Raw genomic sequence first — 24,572 nt, 5'->3', positions numbered from 1 at the left:
CCTGACCCCAAACTTTCAAGCGGCAATATAATGTATAAAATGGTTTCATAACACCATTTTAGAGATATGGCTCATCAAGGATAACCAGGCAAATCTTTAGAAAAACTGGAACAATGGAAAAAATGTTTGATTGGTGTCTTCAGAAATCTCCCACAAAAGACAGAAAGTTCCCAGAAGACAAGAGTATCAATCACTTTTTATCTCTTTTAAGGTCATAGACATAAACACTCAGAGATAAGAAAAGGCGAAAGGTGCAGGGGAGAAACACCACACTCCCTTGTTGAACAATAGATTACCACCTTTAAAATGACCTTTTAAAAAAAATTGCTGAATCGCATTAAAGTGGCAACTTCCCACCAACAAATTCCCGAAATTCCAAGCCAACATCCTTCAAGTCAGTGTGATGTCTATTGACGAGATAAGAGCAAAGATAAGGGATTGATTTGACCAACACAAGCCTAGATTAACATCACCACTATAAGTGACAACTGCAGTTCATCTTAAAAGGATAGTTCACTCAAAAATGGAAACGGTGCCATCATTTAGGCTACAGCCACATGAAGCCAGAGCTTTCCCTATCCAATTTTTTTTTTCCTTGTCTCAAGAAATATCTGCGTCCACACGAAACCACAAAACGAAGTAGTATACATGCCAGACCAGCATGTGGCGCTGTAATTCTGCCACAGAGGTGCACTAAAAATGGACAAGAAGACTTGGACGATGCCAAAGGCAGAGGGTGAACCAAATCTAGGGTAAGGCTAAAAGCAGCCAAATGTATTAAACATCATAAACACGTCATTTTAAGCAAGAACCAGACACAAGTGTCATGTAGGGTAAATATATATATATTTTTTTAATGGAACTGAATTTGTATTTAACAAGATTACAATTTAATAGTAACATCAGAAATGTATAATTATATAATGTTTCCTTTCCACGATTAATCAAACAGCGAATAAATTATATATAGAGAGTGACATGATCACTAACATTGACCAATAGCGAGTTTAAGCACTCAGAAAAACAAAACTATCGTTATAATAACTGAAGCTGTATAAACTGTTAAATGAATCTCTTACTTTGTACATACATCTGCACTTTGTTGTTTATGACGAGGGAATTCGCAAAAGTCTGGAATTCAGTCAGCGAACGCGCAGACATTCGACAAAACTGATGAGTTTCAGTGAGGATTCATCTGAACGCTTCGGTTTTATCATTGCATTCCTAAACTCAACAGAGTTGTGTGTGTGATTGGTTAAATGTGCAACACTATAAAACGCCTAAAATGAAATATGGTTCAAAATGAGAAGATCTTAATTTACAACACTGTCTATTCATATTCACTTTGATAGCAACAGACGTAATTGATTATATTTGTTTGTGCAGGGGAATTTTTGCACCAAGTCCCCGTGGCTCAGCCTTACACACGCTCCGCCTATGAACAACGTGCGTAAATCTTGTGAGGTCTACAAACGAACATGGAATAATACATTAACTAATCTTTGTTAATGTTTGTTAATAAAAAGACTATTGTTCAGTGTCATGTTTTTGTTGCTGTTACGTTACGTAGCGGTGTCTGATTAGGGGCGAGATGTGAACTGATGACATTATCGTTTCAGAAAATATACGGATTCGTGGTTTACACAAAAATGCAAAGGCAGCATTTTCAGATTTATCCACTCGGTTTCAAAAAATATTGGTTTTTACTCTCCCAAAACGCCGGATCCGTGTGTACGCCTATATACGATACAAAGTTTATGCTTATACAGCGAAACGTGCCTCCACGCCTTACTTACCCTCAAGTTGTTCTAAATCTCTATTTCTATATTCTGTGGAACATAAAAGAGATATTTTAAAAACATATTTTAGTGAATATTGGTGGTCTCCAATTGACTTCAACGATGTGAGAAAAATGGAAGTCAGCTATCCCTTTAAGCTTAACTCAAAAAAAAAATTTAACATTCGTCTCTACAATTTCTATGAAATGAGGCATAGGGTAGATAGGCTGTTCCTGGTAAGTGAGCAGGAAGGAAAAGCCCATGTTTCCTCCCGAGTATCAGGAGGGATGCTCCACCCTGCAGACATGGAGGGATGAAGGAGACCACAGGAAGGAACAGTAGCTCTATTTGACACTTTTGTTGGACATAATCAAGTCTCAGGCAGTACTTTCTTGGATGGAAGACTAGGTGTTTTGGGTGTACAATTAGGTGAATATTTGATCTGTAATTATTATTAGAAAAATATAAACGCTATTAAAATTGTACTATGTGTTGCTATGCTGGCACAGTAATTGCAGGGAATCCATGATAAATCCTGAGCAAGCACGTAAACTAAAAATCAGTTCAATAAATGCACTGGGTTTTAACAAGTTGATTGTATTTGATCACAGAATGTTGTCGCCCTTGGAATTACTTTGTTCAGAATGACCTTACAAAATTATTACTTTAAACTAGTGTTGTCAAAAGACCCGGTACTTCGGTACCAAGTCGGTACTAAAATTTTTTAAATGTGACGGTACCAGGTTTCTTTAAGTACCGGTAGTACCGAGGTCCCGTTCAAACCCGGTTCAGCGCTATGATTTCCGCGAAGCAGAAAACGAGGACGGAATCTCAAAATCCAGTCATGAAAATGAAACTTACATTTTAATACGGACATTCATGGAATTTGTCAAAGTTAGCATAAATTAATCAAATCAAATCTCCATATGGACCAGTATCTGTAAATGTTAAGCCACAAAAGTTGTTTGAAATATGAATCAGTGTCCTGCGCGTTTCTGTGTGAATTAATGAGTGGCAGAGATGTGTGGGTTTGTTTACTACATAGACTGAAGCACATGACGCTTGCATTAATTTCAGCATCTGAGCTTCAGAGTTCACTCTCCATCAAGCGATCTGAACTTTTCAGTTAATCTCAATGGACGCACAGCGCACCTGTATTTGATGCTCTGTAAACTCTTTGTGAAGGCGCACGACTCAACGTAAAAGTACATTTTTACATAAAGGCATTGTGCTAGAAATATAACTATTATTTAGTAAAATGTATGTGATACTGCTACTACTGATGAAAAAATTTATAAAACTATTTTTTAAAGAAATAAATCACAATATTCCTTCCATGTTTTAATTTTAATAGCAAATCCCCTTTATTTACCAAAAATAAAATGTGTTTAAATTTCATAAATTAAAAGACAAATTAAATTTGGGTGAAACTTGTTTACTGTTTTTCATAATTATATAACTTGTAGAAAAACTTTAAACACAATTGTAAATAAGTATAAAGAATGGCACTGGTTTTATTTTTAGTGCTAAAAAGTTTTTTTTAATTAGCATATTTTTGTGTTTTGCTTTGATACCGAAATTGGTACAGAAAACCGTGGATTTTCACTGGTATCGGTACCGAATACTGAAATTTTGGTACCGTGACAACACTACTTTAAACATTCATATTTTATGAGCCCATATATTCAAATACAGTATTTTTTTAAATGCACATTCCTGTAGTGATGACAGTCAAGCTTACTCCACTCTAATAAATAACCTGAGGGAAATGTACTCTGAATATCAGGTGAAAAAATGCTAGGAATGTCCCTTAATAACACTGCCGCCCCCTCTGCTTTGCTCTTCTGACAGGAAGAGGTAAAGTGATGAGACACGCAGGAGTCTGTGTTTGCTGCTTAAGAGGCATTCTAGCATCACCAATATACTAAACCAATCCACTTGTCCTTTTTCAGTTGTTCAACAACTTATATTTCAAGCTGTGTAAATGAACATTATTTATAACATTGTTAATTCATGTTTGTTCACAATCAACATTATCATATAAGTTAACAGTAACATAAAATGTTGCTCACTGTAGTGTAAGACACCTTGTCATGAAATTCTTGTCTTGAGCTTTTAAGAACATATTTCGACAATCCATAATGTCTGTATATTTTTGAATGAATAACATGCCTTACATAACCATCCTCTAATAAACGCTGAAACCAGTCTAATTACTTTAAATAATGCAGCCAAAAAATTGAAATCATTATTTTTATTTTTTATTTGAAAAAAAATAATACATCTCAGAGTCTTATTAAAAACACATACAACCATCATTATCAGGTTTTAGTAGTATTTCTATTATATAATAGTATTTATTAATATTTTGTATTTTAGTTTAAGTTTTAGTAATTTTATTGTGCTTTTTCCATTTTCATTAGTTTTTTTCCCCTCTATTTATCTTTAATCGATTTTTATTCCAGTTTAAGTTTTAGTCATTTTAGTAACTTGATTTCATTTTTCATTTCATTTTTAAAATTATTTCAGTTAGCTGCCAAAGCATATTTCTATTTTTTGTTTTGTTTTGTATAGTTAAGTTTTTCTTCTCATATTTATATTTTAGCATCATTTCAGTTAATGAAAACTACTTTTAACGGTCTTAAATTTAGCTAAAATTAACAACACTGATTAGTAATCAGTGATCCATAAAGCTCCAGTGCCTGTCTCAAGATGGAGCCATCTGTTGCATTTATCTGCACTCCGTCCATTTTTGCACTCTACAGTTTAATCTAGAGGGATTCAATTCGGATGAGTAGACATAATTTCATACAGGGTTCAAACAAGTGCAAATGATCAGCTACGATCCGTTTTACCCCTTCAAGCGAGTGAACAACGCGAATCAAGTTAGGAATTTTACATCACTATTCACGATAGCCCATCAGACTGGAAAACACAATAGCCCCGGGACATGGGGCTAATGATTTTGCGAGCCCTGCACCTCAGATCTATCCAGTTTGTGAAACACTGGTTTCCACACTGGTTTCGTTCAACAAAATAAATTGTTATTTTAAAAGATTGACTCAAAAGAATCATCGGTTCACTAATCGGATCATGAACTTGTATTACAGAGCCAAAGATTATCTATTATTGAACATCTCGAATGAATAAAGACTTCAAGTTCATCTGTATAGCACATAAAGCTATTGTTTGAGTTTATAAACTTCTATTTCATTCAGGATTTGTATGGATCTGCTAACTGAATGCAAAGTGTGAGTTCTAGAAGAATGTTTGTGTCTCGATGAGCATGTATCGCTCACTAGGAGTCACTAAATTAACAGCTGCTGTTCTTTTTTTTTCTTTTTTTTCAACGGAGGATCAGTTGCCCTATTGGTTAAAATCCCCAGTTAAAAAAAACGTTTACTTAAATATTAAATTAATAAATGACATCAAAACAGGGGCGTTTGCGTTATGATGTGGTGGGCTGCTGTGGCGCCAGAAAGTCCAGGGCAACTTTTTGGTCCCAGTCCGCCCCTGAATGGCGCACCCCTATCCAAAAAGCACAACAAGTTGTATTAATAATGTTATCCTGAGTGTGAAGTGTTACCAGAATTTGTTTTAATTAAGGTAAAAAAAAAAGTTTTGTGTTTAATGTATTTGTGTTGATGTTGAAATGGATTTTAAAACAAATGGTATCGAAAAAAGTATCGTTAGGAACCGGTATCGAAACTGAGGTATCGAAATTGGCACCGGATCGAAAGATTTTGAACAATACCCAGCCCTAATTTCATATGTTCAAAGCGTGTCCTTTGTGTCAATTCTTTCATGTAAAAGAACAGATGGAAGTCAAGGCCAAAGAAGCAGGATTGTAATGACAGGACACTAATGGCTCTTTAATCTGTTAGAGGCACTCGGTAGTAATCACCGTGTCTGATCACAGGAAGGGGCATTCAAGAGCGCTTCCCACCCAAGCGCATACTGCTTCGCAACAGTTCTTGGGTGAAGGGCCAGCTGAGGATCTCCATCAGGAAAAAATAATGAGTAGGACGGTAGATCTGTAGGATTTACTGATGTGGCTTTGCTAGAGGATGCCAGCAAGAGAAGGATTGTGGTCTTGTGGCGTAATCTAGGTACTGGCACGAGCAATGCTAACGCCACTTTCCAGGACATATGTTAGCTGGAGCTGAGCTGGATGCAGTAAAGTCTTGTCTCTCCCAGGATAACTGAACTAGCGTCTGACCTCGATTCCCTAATAAGTTTCTTCCGGGGGGTTATTGTGTCCATTTCCATGTCAACTCTCAATGACAACCATGCACAATTCAAGCATACAGTGGCTATAAAAAGTAGCTGAATGCTAATGCCACATTGAAATGCTTAAATATCATTGCATTAGACCAGAGTTGACAAAAGACAAAAAACATCGAAATTACCGCGATTCAACAGAAGCTGCGAATGTCATGCGAATCTTTCAGAGAAGCACGGTTCACCAGTACGTTACTGAATCAACACACTCAATGAACTGTCATTCTTTTATTGAGGTTTCTCAAAACAAGTTTAGTGTACTTAATGTTTGTGCAACATAAATCAGTCAAAAACAGTCAAAGTTTGTGCTGGTCTGGCTTGATAATCAAGTACCAAATGAGAAAGGTATTAAAAGTAGGCATGTAAGCTCTGCAAAAGTAAAGCCAGGCTGAGAAAGACAGTACCCATGATTTAGCATGAATCTATCCTAGATGGAACCACCCTTTTTCAGACTCACTGACTCATTCAAAGAGAAACAGGCCACACCTTTGAAGGCCACAGGACAAACAGCTAAATTAGAAAATCTTAGCTACACATGACCTCAGTCTGGCTGTAAAAAGTACTTTACAACTCTTATCAGTGAGAACTCTCAATATTCTCACCAGCACAGTTTTGCAAGCTGATTGGTTGTGCTTCAGGGGTTGACTACCTATTTTTTTTTGTATTTGCTAAGGCTGCTTCACTGTAATAATAATAATACTAATTTCAAGGGTTATTAATATTTAATGTAACAATGCACGCTGAGCCAGCTGAAAATGTATAAATATGTGATGATTCAAGTCAGTTGAGAAGTTAAACGAACTGCAATACAATTGGGAGTGGAGGTTTGTATGAATGTATCTCTGAGGGGAACTGACTCATGGTATCTTGCCTCTGTATAATGCATATTAATGTGGTGTTTATAAGCACAGCACTGATTGGTTTACAGCGGTAGCCAAGGAAATTATATATCACTGCTGTTCCATAAGCGCCACCTACTGGGAGAGCGTGAATCTGCTTTTCATGCAGATGTGTTTTGTGTCATACATCTAAAATTGAAATTATACAATCTAATTTAAATAAATGTAAAAAAATGTCATGCTGCATGTACGCAGGATGTTTGTTTGGGTCTTGATGTACTGTAGTGGTTTCCTCTATTTTAAATGGAAAGAGCACATGCGAAGACTTACTTTGTTTATATGAAAATATTTCTTTCTACTTGACATTTAAATTTCACAAAGAAATGTGCAGCATTTTATCTGGGAAATAATAAAAAGACCCCTTTTCAGTCATAATTTGTCAAATCTCATTTTGTAAAGAAATTGAGAAAAATGTGTATTTTGAAAACAGTATCATGAATCGTACCATATCGTGAGTTGAGTGAATCGTTACATTATTGATATCCGAAGCCCAAAGTATAGGCTACTATGCATACAGTGCATGACACAAATTTCATCACCAGCATGCACATACAGTAAGAACTTTAAACATTTTATTAGCTACTGCACAGCCATACAAAAAACACCCCAGCATCACGGTGGTGACTTCTGCACACACAAGAACCAATAACGCATTTCCAAAATATCAATACACTGTATATTACATACACTACCTAATGCTACGTTTTCAGAGTCTCTTAACCATAACTGTCTTTTCAGAAATTCTGGTGTAGGTCTTTCATATCACAATAAAATCAGACTTATTGTTCTGAACAATACCAGCATCCTCCACATAGAAGCCACGCTGGAATGGTGGGCAGCAATCTTCACACTTGTCCTATTATATGGAAAGTCCTAGTCTGCAGTGCACTTGGTTAGTTGAAGTCAGTGCTCGAGTCACGCAGGGAAGAACGATCAGAGACTAACAAGAACCATTGAGAAGGCCATGCTAAAGACTCCTAAAAACTCACCAGCTAGAAACATCAACACGTTTAGTATCAGAGCACATTCCTCACTAAACGTTTGTATCCATTTCACATTTGTGCACATGGCAATGGTGTTGCTAAGCCAGGTGGCTTGTGTTCATTAATGCATGCTTGTCAGAACGCAACCTGTCCACGGAGATTTCAGTAGAATGCTGTCTTGCATTCCAAAACAGGAACAGTTGCTGGACAAACATGAAAATTGGGCTCTGGGGTATTTTAAACACAAACATTAAAAGCTTGAAGGCTTGGATAAAGCGATGCAACTTGCATTTCCATAAACCTTAAACGTAAGTGTCTCGAAGGAAAAGTTCCAGAAATGAAATCAATTAAAGTGTTGCCATCATTTGCTCACTCTCATGCCATTTCAAATCTAAACAATTCTTTCGTGGGACACAAAGGGAGACGTTTAGCAGATCGTCCAAGCTGCTCATTTCCATACAACAACTTTGGGACAGCCGTACAATTCCATTTATAATCTTTATAATTTTAAAGAAGAAGTACTTGAAGTTTTACTGGAGTGATATTAGGGTTTCTGAACGTGTACTAAATCACTTGATTTGATTGGAGCACTTTGTCCTCCACCACCGAATACTTTTATGCTACGTTTTTGTCTTTTTGACACGCAAATAGTGCTTTTTGCAGTTTGACGGCCATTAGCCATGGTCTGCTATCATTGTATAAAAACACAAAATCCCATTCTGCCAAACTTCTCCTATCATGTTCCACAAAGAAAGTCATTAGGGTTTGGAACAGCGTGTCAGTGAGTAAATCAACTATTCTTCTGACACATTCTTTAAGTTCTGGGTAAAACTAAAGTCTCTGGATGTCATCTGTAATTAAATCCAGAACGAGAAAGATCAACATTTCCACATGCAGAAGGCTAGAAACAGCAGTGTGACTCCTTACATGCTTCACATGCCTCTCTCTCTCTCTCTCTCTCTCTCTCAAACACACACACACACACACACACACACACACACACAGAGAGAGAATATGAGAAAATGGGGCAGTGGCTGTCCTGTTTACACAGACCCACTCCCACCATCTGCTGCTGCATCATCACAGTCATTCACAGGAAGTGCCTTCATCCTGCGCTCAGGCATGATGGAGAGAAAGAATAGACGGGGTGGAAAAAAGCCTGCAGGCTGTGCTGTCAAGCCGGGACTTGAACACAAGATGTAGTGATTGGTTTCCCATCTGAGTCACCTTCTTGTGCTGTCACAGCTGTAGTATCGCTGCGACTCGATGCGTGCTCGGTCACGCGGAGGAAAGAGTTGCCATTTTACATCAAACCTGACGGGCCCGCTTTACCAACAAATGCTGCGCTACCTGTCAAGCAACTTTTTCTGAAGGAATTAGAACATAATCAAACATTATGAAAGTGTGTTTTAGTGCAGTAGATCTGATGTGTGGCTCAATCTTAGGCACTTCTAACAGGTGTTTTGTGTCTGATATAGGTTAGAGACAGGGTTTAAATACAACACTGTTTGCAAACACAGAATATTTCACTTTCTCTTCAAATGTTCTTTATAGACTGTAAATCCAGAGTGCACTGCACACTCCTGACAGACGAGGATCATTTAACGGTTAATCATTTCTAGCAGTTAGTTCTGTCATTGCAAATCTGTGCATAGAAAAAAATCCAGATATATATTGCATACTGATAAATAGTCTATATTCAAACAAATAATAAGATAATAAACAAGAGCATAAATGCATATAATGCATAAGTATTTTTATACATACTTTTTTTTAATAAAGGCATAGTCTTTCGAATGAAAAATAGATATTATTTTAGTTTAATAAAATAATGAATTACAAACAAAATAAAATTTAATTAATATTATATACATATTTAAAAGCAAGTATATAATTACAAATGTTTTTATTATATAAATCAAATTATATAAAACAAACTTGAATAAAGCCTAAATATTAAAATCATATTTTTTATATTAGTACAAAAATGTTTTCAAAATATGTATATCAAATTAATGACTATCAGTATAAAAGGCTTAACAGTTTGATGTACTTTTGATTTTTATTTATTTAAAAAAAAACAGACTGCAAGACTATAACAATCTATGAAAACAGTTTCATATGTGAATAAACTTGAAAATTGAATAAACATATTTTTAAGTTTTTTTCTCTCTTTTTCTGGTGGGAAAAAAACGTTCAGTTCACAAACAGCACTTTGAGGAAGCAGATAAAATAAAGAGTGAGTGATTTACCAAAACATGACTTTCGCTCAACTCTATTATCTTTCATGTTCACATATGTCAATTCATTTCTCTCTTCAAGCTTAAGAATTGCAGTCTATCGACAAGAAAACAGACAGAAATGTATCGTTCTGATGAGAAACAACTCTCGCGTCCTCCTTTCTGAAGTTTGAGACAATTCTGGTCGATATCAACAAAACTTCATACGTGTTAAACAGTATCCAGACACACCCTCAATGTAAACCACACAAATCCTCTAACGATCACACATTGCATCAACAAAGCGCTTAACTAAGATCAAGCTATCTAAAAGATCGCACTTTCTGCGCTCAGAATGTTCTTCCAGAAGCGGCTCATCCCTGCTTTTCCATTTCACAAGCACATTTCCTGCCCGCTCCCCACAGGAGCTGGGAGATCCGCGCGTGCTTACCTGAACATAATTATTCTCACAGTAGTCCGCGACCCTCGTGAGGTTCTGGTAACTCTCCACGAGAGCTCGTTTACCGGCGGGGATTTCTTCCTCTAGTAACATCTGCAGCTCTGCCATCTTACATGTCTCCACAGAGCTTCCTACTCCTCGTCTCTGGGATTTGATTGAGAGAGCTCAAGCTCAGCCACAGATCAGTGATGTCGGAATCGTTCCTTTGAGTCGAGTCTTTGTAATGAACCAATCGAACCAGTTCACAAAACTGGTCCGAACGAGTCGTATATCAGACTGATTCGGAGGAGCTCTGGAGTTCTCGACTCACTGAATCATTGAACCGAAACCTACCAACGGAGAACCGTAGTTTTTGGAGTGAACTGAGTAGCAGGAATATGACATAGCTGGGAATGTGTTGACGATATGATTATATGACGACTATATAATATAACAAAATAATATGAAAATCTGCAAAACCATGAGATCTAAATTCAAATTAGTAATTCAATTCCACATTGTATTTACATTATTATGAGAGTTGAAAAGTCTTCAATTGTAACTATACGACCGTTTTACCTACATAATCGAGAAAATATCAGTAAACAAATATATGTGGCTTCATTTGAGTATTTAATACGCAACGCCAGGATGCCAGGGACGCGCAGTGACCTAAATGCGTAATGACGCAAAAGAATCAGGGAATCGTTTCCTTTAAACGGTTCGTTGAAACGAACTGATCGAACGAGACGGTTCTCGGAAATGGGCCAGACTTCCCATCGCCTCGCTTTCACCACAGCGTCACCTATCAGCACAGCTGAGCTGATACATTGTTGCTGAGCGAATGGAACGTTGGGAGTTGTAGTGTTACGCTGCATCCAGCGACGAGGGACGGAACGCTTTGATGTGTTCCACTAAGTGTTACAGAGTTGCCTCTTCGTCCATTGCGCAGGAAAGGATTAAGCGCACGTTTCGTTAGAAATATACGACAAATTATTGCTGGCCTTTTCCAAAGTTCGATGTCAGAGAAGGTTTTTATGCCATAAACTCTCTTGGGTAAGCTTACCTCGGTGAACTACATTACCCAGGACGTAACGCGTGTCGATAAAGAATTATTGTATTTGTAGGATTTAAATGTCGTTGTTGCAAGACTTAATGGCAATGCGTTCTGTAAAAGAACTACAATACCCTGTAAACACCCGAGGAAGGCTTTCGTATGTCGGCTGTCAGGTATTCATGAGCTCGTAGTGTCCAGTAAAGCAGGTAGAGCAGTAAATGGTAAAGTATCAAATGCTCGTGCTTTGTTTTAACGTCGTTTCGATCATTTCGAATGCAATTTGATATAGAAATATTACAATACATTGTTTTCCCTGCACTTTCAGTCATGTCTTGTTTGTCCTTCAGGATTTGTCGAGAAGAATGGATTGTTTTTGGCTTTGTTTACCTCTTTTGAATTCATAAACAGTCTCGTTAACTTGTAACGTGCAGCTTGGGTTTACTGTAACTGTGGAATAATGCTAAGAACATGCATGATATCAACCGATTATTATTATTATTAACTTTGCTGGCAGGTTTGATCTCGATCCTGCTGTAGCGGTTAGATTGTCATGATGGAGGCTGACATCAAGCTAGTCTACGAGCAGAGGTTCAATGCTGCTGTCAAAGTCATCCAGAATTTACCTTCAAACGGTGAGTAAATGTCACAGTCATTTAGACAGTGTATTGTGTGATATATTACATTTACATTTAACAGACGTTTTTATGATGTTATATATCAGCAGTGCACGACCCCTCACCTACTTTCATGTGATCGCTACAGTTTCATAATCAAAAAATAACATATTATCACTGGTTTCCACGGTCAACGCGATTAACCGACAGTAAATTAATATCACTAGCCTTGATCAGAGTGTCACGTGATTTATTACCATAACATGCAAGAGATATTAAAGGTGTGTAAATGGAATTTCTGGGATAGTTTACCCCCCAAAAAACGTTATTTATTTTTTGTTTATGAAACACTTAAGCATAATTTTTTAAGTAATTATGTTCACTTTATTGTACATTGTGACCTAAGAGTATTTAAAACAACATAAGGGATGCTTAAAAAAATATATTTTATATTGTGTGTGTGTGTGTGTGTGTGTGAGAGAGAGAGAGAGAGAGAGAGAGAGAGAGAGAGAGAGAGAGACTGACATCTTCATTTATCCGAATAAATTCAGACATTAATCAAACAAAACTTAATGGTTTAAATGAAATCTTAAATAAATTAGGCTAAACCTATTAAGCTGGATCTTCTTTGGATTTCCACCTAAATATAAAATTTGAAAAATCAACTCTAGATAGATAGATAGATATAACAAATCTAAAAGATTAAATATTTCTTGATACACACAATTCTATAATATAAAAATAAAGATTTTCTTTCCCCTCCAGGTTCATTTCAGCCTTCCCATGACATGATGCTGAAATTTTATAGCTACTACAAGCAAGCGACACAAGGCCCCTGCAACATTCCCCGTCCAGGATTCTGGGACCCCGTTGGAAAAGCCAAATGGTATTGAACCAGCTAAACGTCCAGATTTCTGAATTCATGAAGAAAGTTTTAGTTACAAATGTTATTAGTTCTTTAAACCTGGAGTTTATTTTTTCTCTTATATTCCAGTTTATTAAAAGTAGTTGACTTTCTAAAGAGTGCAAACAATGTGAGCATTTCCAAAGCACTGCTCTGTTTGCTCTCTCAAGTTAGATTATGGCTCAACCAATGGAGCTTTTTCACATTTCCGGTTCTCTCAGCAGCAGAAGTCGTCATAGTTGGGTAAACTTCTATAGCACTGAATGGGAAACTACAACAAATATATCTTTTGCATTCCAATTTGCTCAAATAGCAAAAGATAATAGTGTTTTCTTGACTATCAAAAAAAGGAAAACAAAAGAGAAAGACGCAGTCAGTAGAGAGAACGATGTAAAATGAATCGTCACTCCCATAGACACTGTATCAGAAACACCTTGCATTAGCGTTAACTAGGTTTTTTTTGTAATTTGACGCAAAGGTAATATAATAAACAAAGTGTAGTGTTATAAATGTTCATACATTTAAAAGAAAAGGAAGGTACAAAAAACTTTGGGGGATATACGATGCTGATGATCGTTGAAACGTGTCATCACAGTCTTGTGAAAAGGCTATATGGTGTGAGTTTGGTGATGAACTACTTTTTTAAACCAATGGCACACAAGGGATGTGTTTGAAAATCATTTTGAAACCAGTCTATTTTTGCAGTTGCATTTGTTGCTGCTAGTGATGCAAAAATGACACACTTCCCCTTTAAATGAGTTGAGCGCATATAGACCAGTGTCAATAACTGTTGAAAGTTCATTGAGATAACAGATCAGTATCAGTAACACATCAGATTTGTTTTATTAGTAACTAACTAACTGAAAGTTCTGCATTTGTACTTCTGCAAAAAAAACGTCTATTTAATGTAACCGAGAGTCAGATGGTTTTCTACACAGACCATTTAACTATGCTTCATACTAATTGTGTTCTCCTATCTTTTATACATGCATCTGTGAGTTGTTTTGAAATGTGCAAACCGCTGCTAGAGTTTCAGTTGACTGTGAGATGACAACATCAGTGTTGACAAGCTTATCAGAGCAAAGTTCTTGTTGAACTTTCCTGCTTGCATTTTAGGGATGCGTGGAATTCTCTTGGGGAAATGCCAAAGGAGGACGCGATGGCGGCCTACGTGGAAGATTTGAAACTGGTAAAATGTTTCCCATTTTTTTTTTTTTTTTTTGCAGTGTTTTTTTTGAAAATGTTGTATGATTTAATGTGATGGTTTGTTGAACTTTGCCGAATAGATCCTGGAAAGTATGCCTGTAACAGATGAGGTCGAGGAGCTTCTGCGGGTCATTGGACCCTTCTATGAGCTCGTTGATGACAAGAGAAAGATAACGCAAGTGTCCGAGTTGAGCACAGGTAATCTGAACAACAGCGCCCTCACGGTGAATCGCACAAAAATAATGCATTTAAAAAGTATGCTTTTCCACACATTTGAAGCATTCAGTTATGTTGCATAAATGATATTGAGAATTTTTAATGGAAAAATTTGTAAAATGTCATGCAATATCTCAATATATATATATATATATATATATATATATATATATATATATATATATATATATATATATATACACACACACACACACACACATGTAAATTAACTAACAAATTAAATAAGTAAATAAATGTACAAACTTAAACCTAAATGAATCATATGATCATTAATTCTTTTGTTACTTTTTATGCTGTTGAATTTGGATTTAAATATGAATGGACATTTCTTTGTAAGAAATATCCTTAAATGATAGTTTTTAATAAATCTAAAGTAATAAAGGTGTAGCTATAACATCAGTTCAAATTAAACAGAAATCAAGTTGTAAAAAGTCCAATTAAATGTCACATTAAATGAACAATGTGTCTATAAAGTCTAAGGTCGAAAGTCTTTAATAATTAATTTGACACAAGGACAAAAATCACATTTTTTAAGGTGTTTTATTTTATTTTTTCATTCAGCAAGGACGCTTCAAGTCAGAATATTAGAATGATTTATGAAGGATCATGTGACATTGAAGACTGGAGTAATAGATGCTGAAAATCCAGCTAAATCAAATTAAGATATATATTACAACAGTTATTTGAAACTTTAATTGTATTTCACAATATTAAAGATTATATTTTTATTTATAAAATAAATATAGCCTTGCTGAGAATAACGTAATCTTATTGATCTCCTACATTAACTCTAGTGTGCATGTGCTGTAAATAACTATACAATCTTGTTAACCTTAATTAACTAATTACCCCTTTGTTTCACATTCAGCCCGCTTGGAAAGATTTGCTAGGCAGCTCGAAGGCATGTGAATAGCAGTGTGTTCTCCCAGTGCTCTGTGCCCTTAGTGCCATAGTCCAGGTGTTTCCCAGTTGTTCACTCACTGCTGTTATTAGTGTAGATTTCCAGGATCTCTATTGGGTTCTAGTGTTTACCGCTACAGCTTTTTGTGAAAGAGTCCTGAAAGAACAGACCTTTTAGAAAGTGTGCATATTTAGAAGTTTCAAAGCGTATCCTCAGTGCATCATCTTACATGCGTATTGTTGTTGTCTCCAGGCTTTGGGAGCATGCTAACGTCACCACCCAAAAGTGTCACAAAAAGCATCATCAGGACGATGGAGATGAACGGCAGCCTGGACAGTTACCCTGTCAAAACCGCAGAAACTCCAAAGACTAAATCAACAGACATGGAAGACGGAGAAGATGATAATGAGGAGGAAGAGGAGGAGAAAGATGAAGAAGAGGAGGTTAAAGAGTTGAAGAAAGGTAAATGTCATTATTACTGTTACTATTGTATTGCAGATTTTGCAACAGGTTCAAGCTGATTATGCAAATTAGCCAAACTGATCAACAGAAAGCTGCTTGGTTTTAAAGTGACTTAACAATATGCAATGGACAATTTTCACCTGCAAACTTTTGGCAAAGACTGCATCTTTAAGAGTTGAATAGTCTTGAATAGTCGTGCACTGAAGGAGGGACATAAATCATATATAGAAACAAATTCTAGATTATATTTTGGCTTTGCATAGTACCTACCAACCACCTAGCAACTTCCTAGCTGTGCCTTAGCAACCATACAGTATCATGAGCAGTTTTGCATTGGTAAGCGCCACTAAATTTTCCTTTATAATACATGTATTAATTATGCATGCTTGGTGTTTTGTTTTTTTAGCCTCACAACCAAAGAAAAGGGCTTCTGCGGGGAGACCTAGAGAACCATTTTCTAATGGCAGTATCAGCCAACATAAAGTCCTTACCAATGGAACGCACGAGTCTAAGTCTGATCTGAAGAGGCAGGAGTCAGAAGAAGACTCTGAAAGCATCAACCACAACAGAGACGTCATTGAGCTCAATGGACACATCAGAGGTGAGGAGAAGGACACGGGGGATAATAATACCAACTAAGACTAAGATCTAGGACATAGCAGTAGATCTCAATCACTCTCTTTATATGTATGAAACAGAAGACGTGTCCAGTTCTCACCATGTGGCCAGTGATTCGGACAGTGAGGTGTTCTGTGACTCTGTCGACCAGTTTTGTGGAGAAGAAGTAAGTAGATTTCAGTTTATGCTTACATGATATCTGATTCAGAAATAACTTGATGCTGGGAAGGTAAGATACTATGAAATACTATGGAAGTCAATGGGGACCAGAAACTGTTTGGTTACCCACATTCTCTAAAATATCTTCTTTTGTGTTCAGCAGAAGATAGAAATGCATACAGGTTTAATAGAACTTGAGCACGAATAAATAATAATGGAATTTACATTTTTGGAGAACTATCCCTTTAAGATGCAGTCACATGAAATTCCAGGCTAAATTGTTTCACCCAAAAAGGACTGTTGTTAGTAGCGTATTGATGTATGAAGCACAGCTCAAACAGAAGTCACTTTCTAACCAAGCAGCTTTCTGTTGGTCAAATTCACATGACCACCGGTTGTGAAATCTGCATTGGTAAATCTTTTACCCTCACGCGAAAGTCCCAGCTGCATGGATTCCTATTGAAATGGATTTCCCTCATGAAAATGTGCTGAACAAGTAAATGGGACCCCATCATCTCCTCTGCAATGGTTTCTCAAAATGCCTGTGCTTTTGTTACTGGTATCCAGGGATCTGAGCTACACGTCAGCCGCTCACTGGACGTGGCCGAGGAGAGCCACAGCACACTGTCCTCCTCAGGAGAGATCAGATCACAAGAGGAACTGCTGGGACGGGAGGAAGGCGTACAGCAGGGCGGAGAAGACTGTTGGGGCAGCAGAGGAGGTTCTCAGAGACAGGGACTTCCTGTGACTAGAAGTAACAGTTCTGTGGTCAGGAGGGAAAGAGGTACAAAGCACAGTAATCATATACTAGCTCTGTTTCAAAACCTTGCTAGCCTTCTTCTATTGGCTACTACTGCTTCTGTTCTGGCCAAATCATATTTCGGCTTTTATGCATATGCTAGGATATGCATATGTGCGCATACTAACCTAATTTCTTACTCTGTACGCACTGCAGATGCACCTTTTTATGTGATAACTTAATTGTCTGCAAAGTGGCATCGCTAGCCCAGCCTGTGGTTATATAGCCAAAAAAAAAGAAACTGATGAGATGGCACAACTACAAACCACTGGAGACTAGGGGTGTGTGATATTGAAATGAAATGATCAATTGAAGTTTCTTCAGTCATTTATCAGACGCTTTTATCCAAAGCGACTTACAAATGAGGACAACAGACGCAATCAATTGTAGTATTAAAATAACTAAAAACAGATTCAAAACTAAAAGCTAAACTTAAAAATACTACCTATACACACTTTTTTTTATTGAACTGTTGTGTTTAATCAATCATATTTGTTATCATGCTAAGATTTAGCAACAAAATAGCTCTCTCACTATATTGCTTATAGGATATAAATAAAAGACTTTGCCCCCGGTATATTGAATTTTCAATGCCTTCTAACTGTATTCTACTAGGCTGTCAAAGACTAAGAGTTCGACTGTATGCATTTGCTCATAAGTATTCTCATCAAATCTGACCAAAAAAAATATAACTGTGCAGCTGGCACTCCTCCTTTGAAGCACATAAGAGTTGACTCCAATAGAATTTGATGTTGACATGTTGCTTAGTTAACAGCTACATGGTGCATATATAAATATATAAACTTTCTTGACAAAATATGACCTATGCATTGTGAGTGCACGTTAACTTAAAATGATCTCTAGGTTTTGAAACGGAGCTGGAGTCCTCAAGTAAATTAGTTTTTTGGAAACGTTGTTTCTAGGGCTGTACTAGAATAATCGAATATTCGAATATTCGTTCGGTGGGGTGGCATTCGATTTTCAGTTTTGAGATTCGAATATTCTTTTTTTTTTTTTTCAACACGTGACTTCCGTCGCGGACTCATTCTCACTCATGCTTGAACCGCCCGTTGGCGAACGTAGTGATTTATTTCATCTCATACTGAATAGGTACAAAATGCCCAAGACCTCAGCTGTTTGGGAGCACTTTAAATTAAGTGAGGATGACAAGACAAAGGCAGTGTGTCAAATATGCGCATAGATTAGACTAAGAAAATGCTATTTGTTTAGGTTGTCAGACTAGCTGAACATCTGCATCAGCAACAGATCGTTCGCAAGGGAGAAGAGCTGTCAGCAAGCCACGGAGAAGAGGAGACGGATGCGCCACCACCACCCGCCAAAAAAAAACAGCAGGAGATTTCAATGCTGATGCAGGCTGATGACGAAGAGGAAGAAGAACGCGGAGACAGCGCAAAGACAGAGATGGAGCAGTATTTGAGAGATGCTACTAAATTACAGTCGGGCCCACTGGCATGGTGGAAGCAAAACAGTGACCGCTACCCTAAACTGGCATTTGCAGCCAAACACCTTCTTTGCGTTCCGGCCACTTCAACTCCATCAGAGCGCATTTTCTCAAAAGCTGGCTACATCGTCAACAAGACCCGAAGTTCCCTTTTACCAGAAAATGTGGACAAACTCATCTTCCTCGCACACAACATGAAACGAGTATAGGTAGTTTCACAATAGTTTCCAACCACTGGGTTGCGATTTATATAAGTGTTTGAAAGAGCCTAAATATTTTTGTCATTGAAATGTGAGCTGTCTAGCTAGGCTAACATTACCTTGTTCTATTTAACCTATTACAGTTTATTCTATATAAGGGAGTGAATAAAATTTATTACAATTACTTTAAATTTAAATAGCCAACCCGTTACGGTGTCAGTAATTATTACATTTACGAATAATAAATGAATGTAGTTCAACGAACTGCAGGCTAATAATAATAAATTAAAAAAAACACCGCAACATGCTTTCAATAAAAGCATCGCGCATTTTAAAGATTTAAATTAACAAAAAGTCAGAATAAGACAAAATAAATCCCTTATATAGAATAAAACTAATTGTAATAGATATTACATTTTGTGTCATTTTAAAAACAATTCATTTATTCTTATTCAACTGTTTATAAGCATGCTACCGTGTTCTTTATTTATTACAGTTCGTTGAAATCACTGTGTGTTACTAATTTAATTTCTGTTTTGGGATTCATTTGTTTTAAAGAAATGTTCGTTATTAATACCTTATTAAAGTTCTTGCTCTCAACAGACTTTGTGTTTTGTATCACTTGTGCACTGTCCGTTTTCGGAGCATAAACCTGCCCGTGTAATGCGTACCGGAAACTGTTCTATTTAAAAGATTATTAAATGTTTATTAATATTTAAAGAATGTGTGCCACCTGATCATATTGCACCAAATGCAACACTGCACTCCACTGGGTCTGCCGCAACACATTTACGATGCCGAAGAGTGAAACGTGAAGTCGTGAAAGATGATACAAATGCAAACCGACACTATTATTATATATTTAGCCCCACCCACCGAAGCTTCGAATATTCGATATTGATTGCCACCTAAGCTTCGAAGCTCAAAAAATGGCATTCGAAACAGCCCTAGTTGTTTCATTAATCTGTTAATGAATGTTTGAGCTGTTTGCACATATTGCAGCTGCTTTTCCTGTATATCAGGGTCCAAGTCACCGGTCTTGGGCTCCGGGTCAGCGGGGCCGCAGCAGGGCAGTGGGGGAGATGGGGAGCGCTGGGGGGCGGATGGATCTGTTAGGGACAATCTAAATGAACAGATAATCTGTGCTCTGGCCAGACTGCAGGACGACATGCAGAGTGTCTTAGAGAGGCTACACATGCTGGAAGCTCTCACAGCCTCGCAGGTTACAAACCATCATTTTTCACACAGCACAACATATAACACGGTTTAAATATGAGATATGACATTTTTGGTTTTTCATGTGCATCTTCTCAGGCCCGATCCTTAGCACTGCCATCAGACTACTTGTCACCACCTGCAAATAAAACGAAGAAGGTAAAGTCATTTTAATGAACTGATTGATGGGATGTTTTAAAGAGTTTCAGGAGTTCAAGGGTTCGATTGCCAGTGAATGCATAGACTGATAAAATATATGTGACCCTGGGCAACAAAACAACTCTAAGTCGCTGGGGTATATTTGTAGCAATAGCCAAAAAATACATTGTATGGGTCAAAATTATCATTTTATTTTATTTTATTTTTTATTCCAAAAAACATTAGGATATTAAGTAGAGATCATGTTCCATGAAGATATTTTGTACATTTCCTACTGTGACAAGTCAGCTGCCTCCTCCCTGATTGTCACCGGCACCCCGTCCTAAATCGCCGCCCTTCACCAGGCTCCCGACTGGAGTGGGTGTGTGAGAGGAGGGGCGCTGGACGAGTCAGGGCTGGCGGCGTGTGATGGGGCACACCTGATGTAAATGGAGCCTCATCAACGCCGCTGTTTAAAAGCCCAACGCGCCTCTCCTCGGGAGACCGGTCTGTTCCCCGTGCATGCACACTGGTGTCCTCGTGGGTCCAGGAAGGGTGCGTTGAGGGACTCCCGCGCCACCAGAGACATGAGCCGCCGGACCCACGATCTGGACGAGAACCACACCCATTTACATGGCCGTCCATCACCTGCAAGCGCCTCGGCCGACGAGAAGGATGCGACTGCTAGAAGAAGACGCCGTCCCTCACGCCCTGGACCGAAGAGGGGAGCCTGTGCGGCCGCCGGACTCCGCCCCTTACCTGGACCCCTCCTCCATGAACACTGCCTGACCTACACTAACCCCGCAGCACGACGAGGACACCAGATCCCCTGTTTGTTTTGGACACTCTCCCCCTTTGCCCACTTTTTTTCCCTCATTTGTTTTATTTTCTGTTAATAAAAGCCTCTCCGAGGCCTGATGCCACACCCACTGTGTCTGTTGTTGGCTCCTCCCGCTACACTACTGTAAATATCAAAATGTAATTTTTTTTATTCGTAATATGAATATAAGAATTCATTTGGACAACTTTAAAGGCGATTTTCTCAGTATTTTATTTTATTTATTTTTTTTCCTTACGTTTCCAGATTTTCAAATAGTTTTATCTCTTCCACATATTGTCCAATGCTAACGAACCATACATCATGGAAAGCTTATTTATTCAGCTTTCAGATTGTGTATAAATCTCAATTTCAAACAACTGTCACATAAGACTTGTTTTGTGGTCCAGGGTCACATGGACCCCGTGTAAGTCTCTTTGGATGTCAAATGCATAAATGTAAATTTAGTTTATTTTTTATTAATTTTAACAATGCCATTGCCCCACACTGAGTGTTGACACATTCTCATTATTTACACTTTCCAGAAGCCATCCTGGTGGCCTTTTGATGTGTCTCCAGGAACGGTGGTCTTCGCTGTCACCTGGCCGTTCGTGGTGCAGTGGCTCATCCGTCTGTATGTGCAGCGCAGGAGAAGGTCAGCACTGTCCCATCAGCTACGTACTGCTAAGATACTATTCTTTTTATTTTAGAAGTATATACACTACTGCTTAAAATGTTTGGGCTTAGTATTTTTTTTTTAAGAAACAAATACTTTTATACAGCAAGGATGCATTCAATTGATTAAAAGTGACAAAGAAATTAGTATTTCCTATTTCAAATAATTTTGAGCTTTTTATTCATCAAATAATTCTAAAAATCTATATCACGATGTAGATCAGTTTGTTCCTTCACCAAAACAGATTTGGTACAAAAACAAATTTTTTTGCATTACATCATTTGTTCACCAATCTTCTGCAGTGAATGGGTGCCATCAGAATGAGAGTCCAAACAACTGATAAAAACATCACAATAATCCAGAAGTAATCCACATGACTCCAGTCCATCAATTAATGTATTTTGACGTGAAAAGGTGTTTGTAAAAAAAAAAAAAAAAAAATCCATCAAGGCATTTTAACTTCGATTTCTAGCCAAATACAAGTCCATAATCCATTATTGAAGTAGTCCATCCTGTTGTCTTCTCGCATCAAAATCCATAGATTATTTGTTTAGAACTGTTTTGGACTTTTTTTTTCTTGTAAATGGTGTTTGATCTGCATATTTCTCCCCTGATTCAGATGACTTCTTCATCTGAGAGAGCAATATTATGGATAATTCACTCATATTTTAGCCAGAAGCAACCATTTGAAGTTAAAAACATCTTAATTATGGATTCATTTATTGCAAAAATATATCTTTAACTTCACAAGATATAAATTGATGGACTGGAGTTGTGTGGATTATTGTGATGTTTTTCTCGGCTGTTTGGACTCTCATTCTGACGGCACCCATTCACTGCATCTATGGCCCTGTCCCAAATGGCACACTTCATATGCACTTGCAGTCTTTACAGTGGCTCCCGCGTGCACGTGTGATGTGAGCAAGTGCTAAATTTCTCCAAATCTTTTCAGATGAAGAAACAAACTAACTCTGCATCTTGGCTTGTCTAAGAGTGAGCAAATTGTAATTTTTGGTGTGAACTACTCCTTTGAAACATTAATTATTGCACACTGTTTACTGTTTTGCATAGTTTGAATATACTGTAGGTTTATAGTTCTTTATCACACATTACAAAATATATGATCATATTGGGAGCTAAAAAAACAATAATATATAGCAAACTTGTATGTAATGTCTGGAATTTTAAAGATTGGATCATCTTGTTGCAGAAGAATCAACTGAAAGGAATCGACTGATGGTTCGACATCCTCTGGAGACCCAGAGGAGAACCGTGTTACGCTTTTAGGAGGAGGAGGGTGTTTGCCAGCCTGTCCCGTGATCCCTAACTCCTGCTTTTGCACTATGATGACAACTCTTAAGAATTATCTAATTGAAAGACAGATTCAATTTACGGCGATGCAGCTTATCACAAGCTTTTTGGTACTTATTGTTTTTTAATGCAACAATATGCTAAGTCAGGAATACACGATTTCGATAATTAAGTCTAATTTTCATTATAGTTATAAAAATCCTGTAAATAGAAATCCATTATTGAGGGCATCATAATAACTTTCATGTCGAGGATATATCATTCAGTGTTTCGCACACATAGCTGCTAACTCTAGTAATTACTACTGTAGCAATGTGTAGGATGCACTGATGAATACAGCACAGGAGATTTCTGCTTGAATATCTATATGATTCTTGGCATGTTTAGCAGAAAAGAGGTTTGAACTGTAATGGGAATAAATCAGGAAGTGATCTGCGGTGCTCTTTAAAGCCATAATATGCTTAAAATGCTTATGTAGTTGACCCTTGTTTGGCAAATCTGAGGAAAGGGTCAGAAGGCAATGTAGAAAACTTCTATGTTCTTCATCCGCTCAACATCCCATCATGATCCCTGGAAAGAACGGACCTATCCGGCTCCCTCTAGTGTGTGTAGACAGGTCTTAAATATGTCTGAACGTCACTGGCTTAAAGGAATAGTTCTGCTAAAAATGTACATTTGCTTAAACGTTATTGCCCCTCAGGCCATCCAAGATGTAGATAAGTTCTTAATCAGAACCGATTTGGAAAATTTAATTACGTCGCTTGTACACCATTGGATCCTCTGTAGTGAATGGGTGCCGTCATAATAAGAGTCTAAACAGCTGATAAAAACATCACAATAATCCACAAGTAATCTTGTCTGAATCCGCAGGGTGTTTCTTACAAACACTTATCTTTACATTTCACAAGATGTTAACTGATGGACTGGAGTGGTGTGGATTATTGTGATGTTTTTATCAGCTGTATGGACTCTTATTATGACGGCACCCATTTACTGCAGATCCATGGTGAACAAGTGTAATGCGACTTTTTCTCCAAATCTCTTCTGATGAAGAAACAAACTCATCTACATTTTGGACGGGCCTGAGGGTGAGTAGATTTTCAGCAAACGTTTATTTTTGGGTGAACTATTCCACTGTATTTTGTCAGAGCATTTCTCAACATGGTCACACCATTACTAATGTTAATTCATGGCTGT

At 37.5% G+C, this 24,572-nt stretch overlaps 2 protein-coding genes across 12 annotated transcripts in view; one reads left to right on the top strand and one right to left on the bottom strand.

Annotated features, from left to right (window-relative positions):
- LOC132123986 (abl interactor 1-like) overlaps window positions 1–10,841 on the bottom strand; it is a 59,783-nt gene extending 48,942 nt beyond the window's left edge. For 3 of the 9 annotated variants that reach the window (XM_059534691.1, XM_059534692.1, XM_059534690.1), the window contains exon 1: window positions 10,612–10,839. In XM_059534691.1, the coding sequence (XP_059390674.1) occupies window positions 10,612–10,728 (117 nt within the window). In that variant the 5' untranslated portion in view covers window positions 10,729–10,839. Of the gene's footprint in view, window positions 1–10,611 lie in introns of all 9 variants that reach the window. The other 6 variants (XM_059534696.1, XM_059534693.1, XM_059534695.1 and 3 more) reach the window with 4 other exon arrangements.
- A 620-nt stretch (window positions 10,842–11,461) lies between these two features.
- On the top strand, window positions 11,462–24,509 carry LOC132123987 (acyl-CoA-binding domain-containing protein 5A-like). 3 transcript variants are annotated; one of them, XM_059534700.1, is made up of 13 exons: window positions 11,462–11,655; window positions 12,171–12,288; window positions 13,036–13,156; window positions 14,291–14,363; window positions 14,461–14,578; window positions 15,771–15,980; window positions 16,387–16,581; window positions 16,679–16,764; window positions 17,325–17,541; window positions 20,241–20,440; window positions 20,533–20,592; window positions 21,934–22,043; window positions 23,275–24,509. In XM_059534700.1, the coding sequence occupies exons 2-13, from the start codon at window positions 12,207–12,209 to the stop codon at window positions 23,285–23,287; spliced, it is 1,485 nt and encodes a 494-aa protein (XP_059390683.1). In that variant the 5' UTR covers window positions 11,462–11,655; window positions 12,171–12,206; the 3' UTR covers window positions 23,288–24,509. The 3 variants fall into 3 exon arrangements, with proteins under 3 accessions (XP_059390683.1, XP_059390681.1, XP_059390684.1); XM_059534698.1 differs by lacking the exon at window positions 11,462–11,655 and adding an exon at window positions 11,744–11,877; XM_059534701.1 differs by lacking the exon at window positions 11,462–11,655 and adding an exon at window positions 11,765–11,862.
- Window positions 24,510–24,572: the final 63 nt, after the last annotated feature.

Source organism: Carassius carassius, chromosome 42 (assembly GCF_963082965.1).
Source record: "Carassius carassius chromosome 42, fCarCar2.1, whole genome shotgun sequence".
Lineage (NCBI taxonomy): Eukaryota > Metazoa > Chordata > Actinopteri > Cypriniformes > Cyprinidae > Carassius > Carassius carassius.
This window is presented reverse-complemented; position numbering and strand designations above follow the sequence as displayed.

Coding starts and splice junctions, on each gene's coding strand:
- LOC132123987 (XM_059534700.1), top strand. CDS start 12,207: ATGATGGAGGCTGACATCAAGCTAGTCTACGAGCAGAGGTTCAATGCT. Junction 17,542..20,240: donor TGTGGTCAGGAGGGAAAGAG/GTACAAAGCACA, acceptor CCTGTATATCAG/GGTCCAAGTCACCGGTCTTG. Junction 20,593..21,933: donor CTGCAAATAAAACGAAGAAG/GTAAAGTCATTT, acceptor TACACTTTCCAG/AAGCCATCCTGGTGGCCTTT.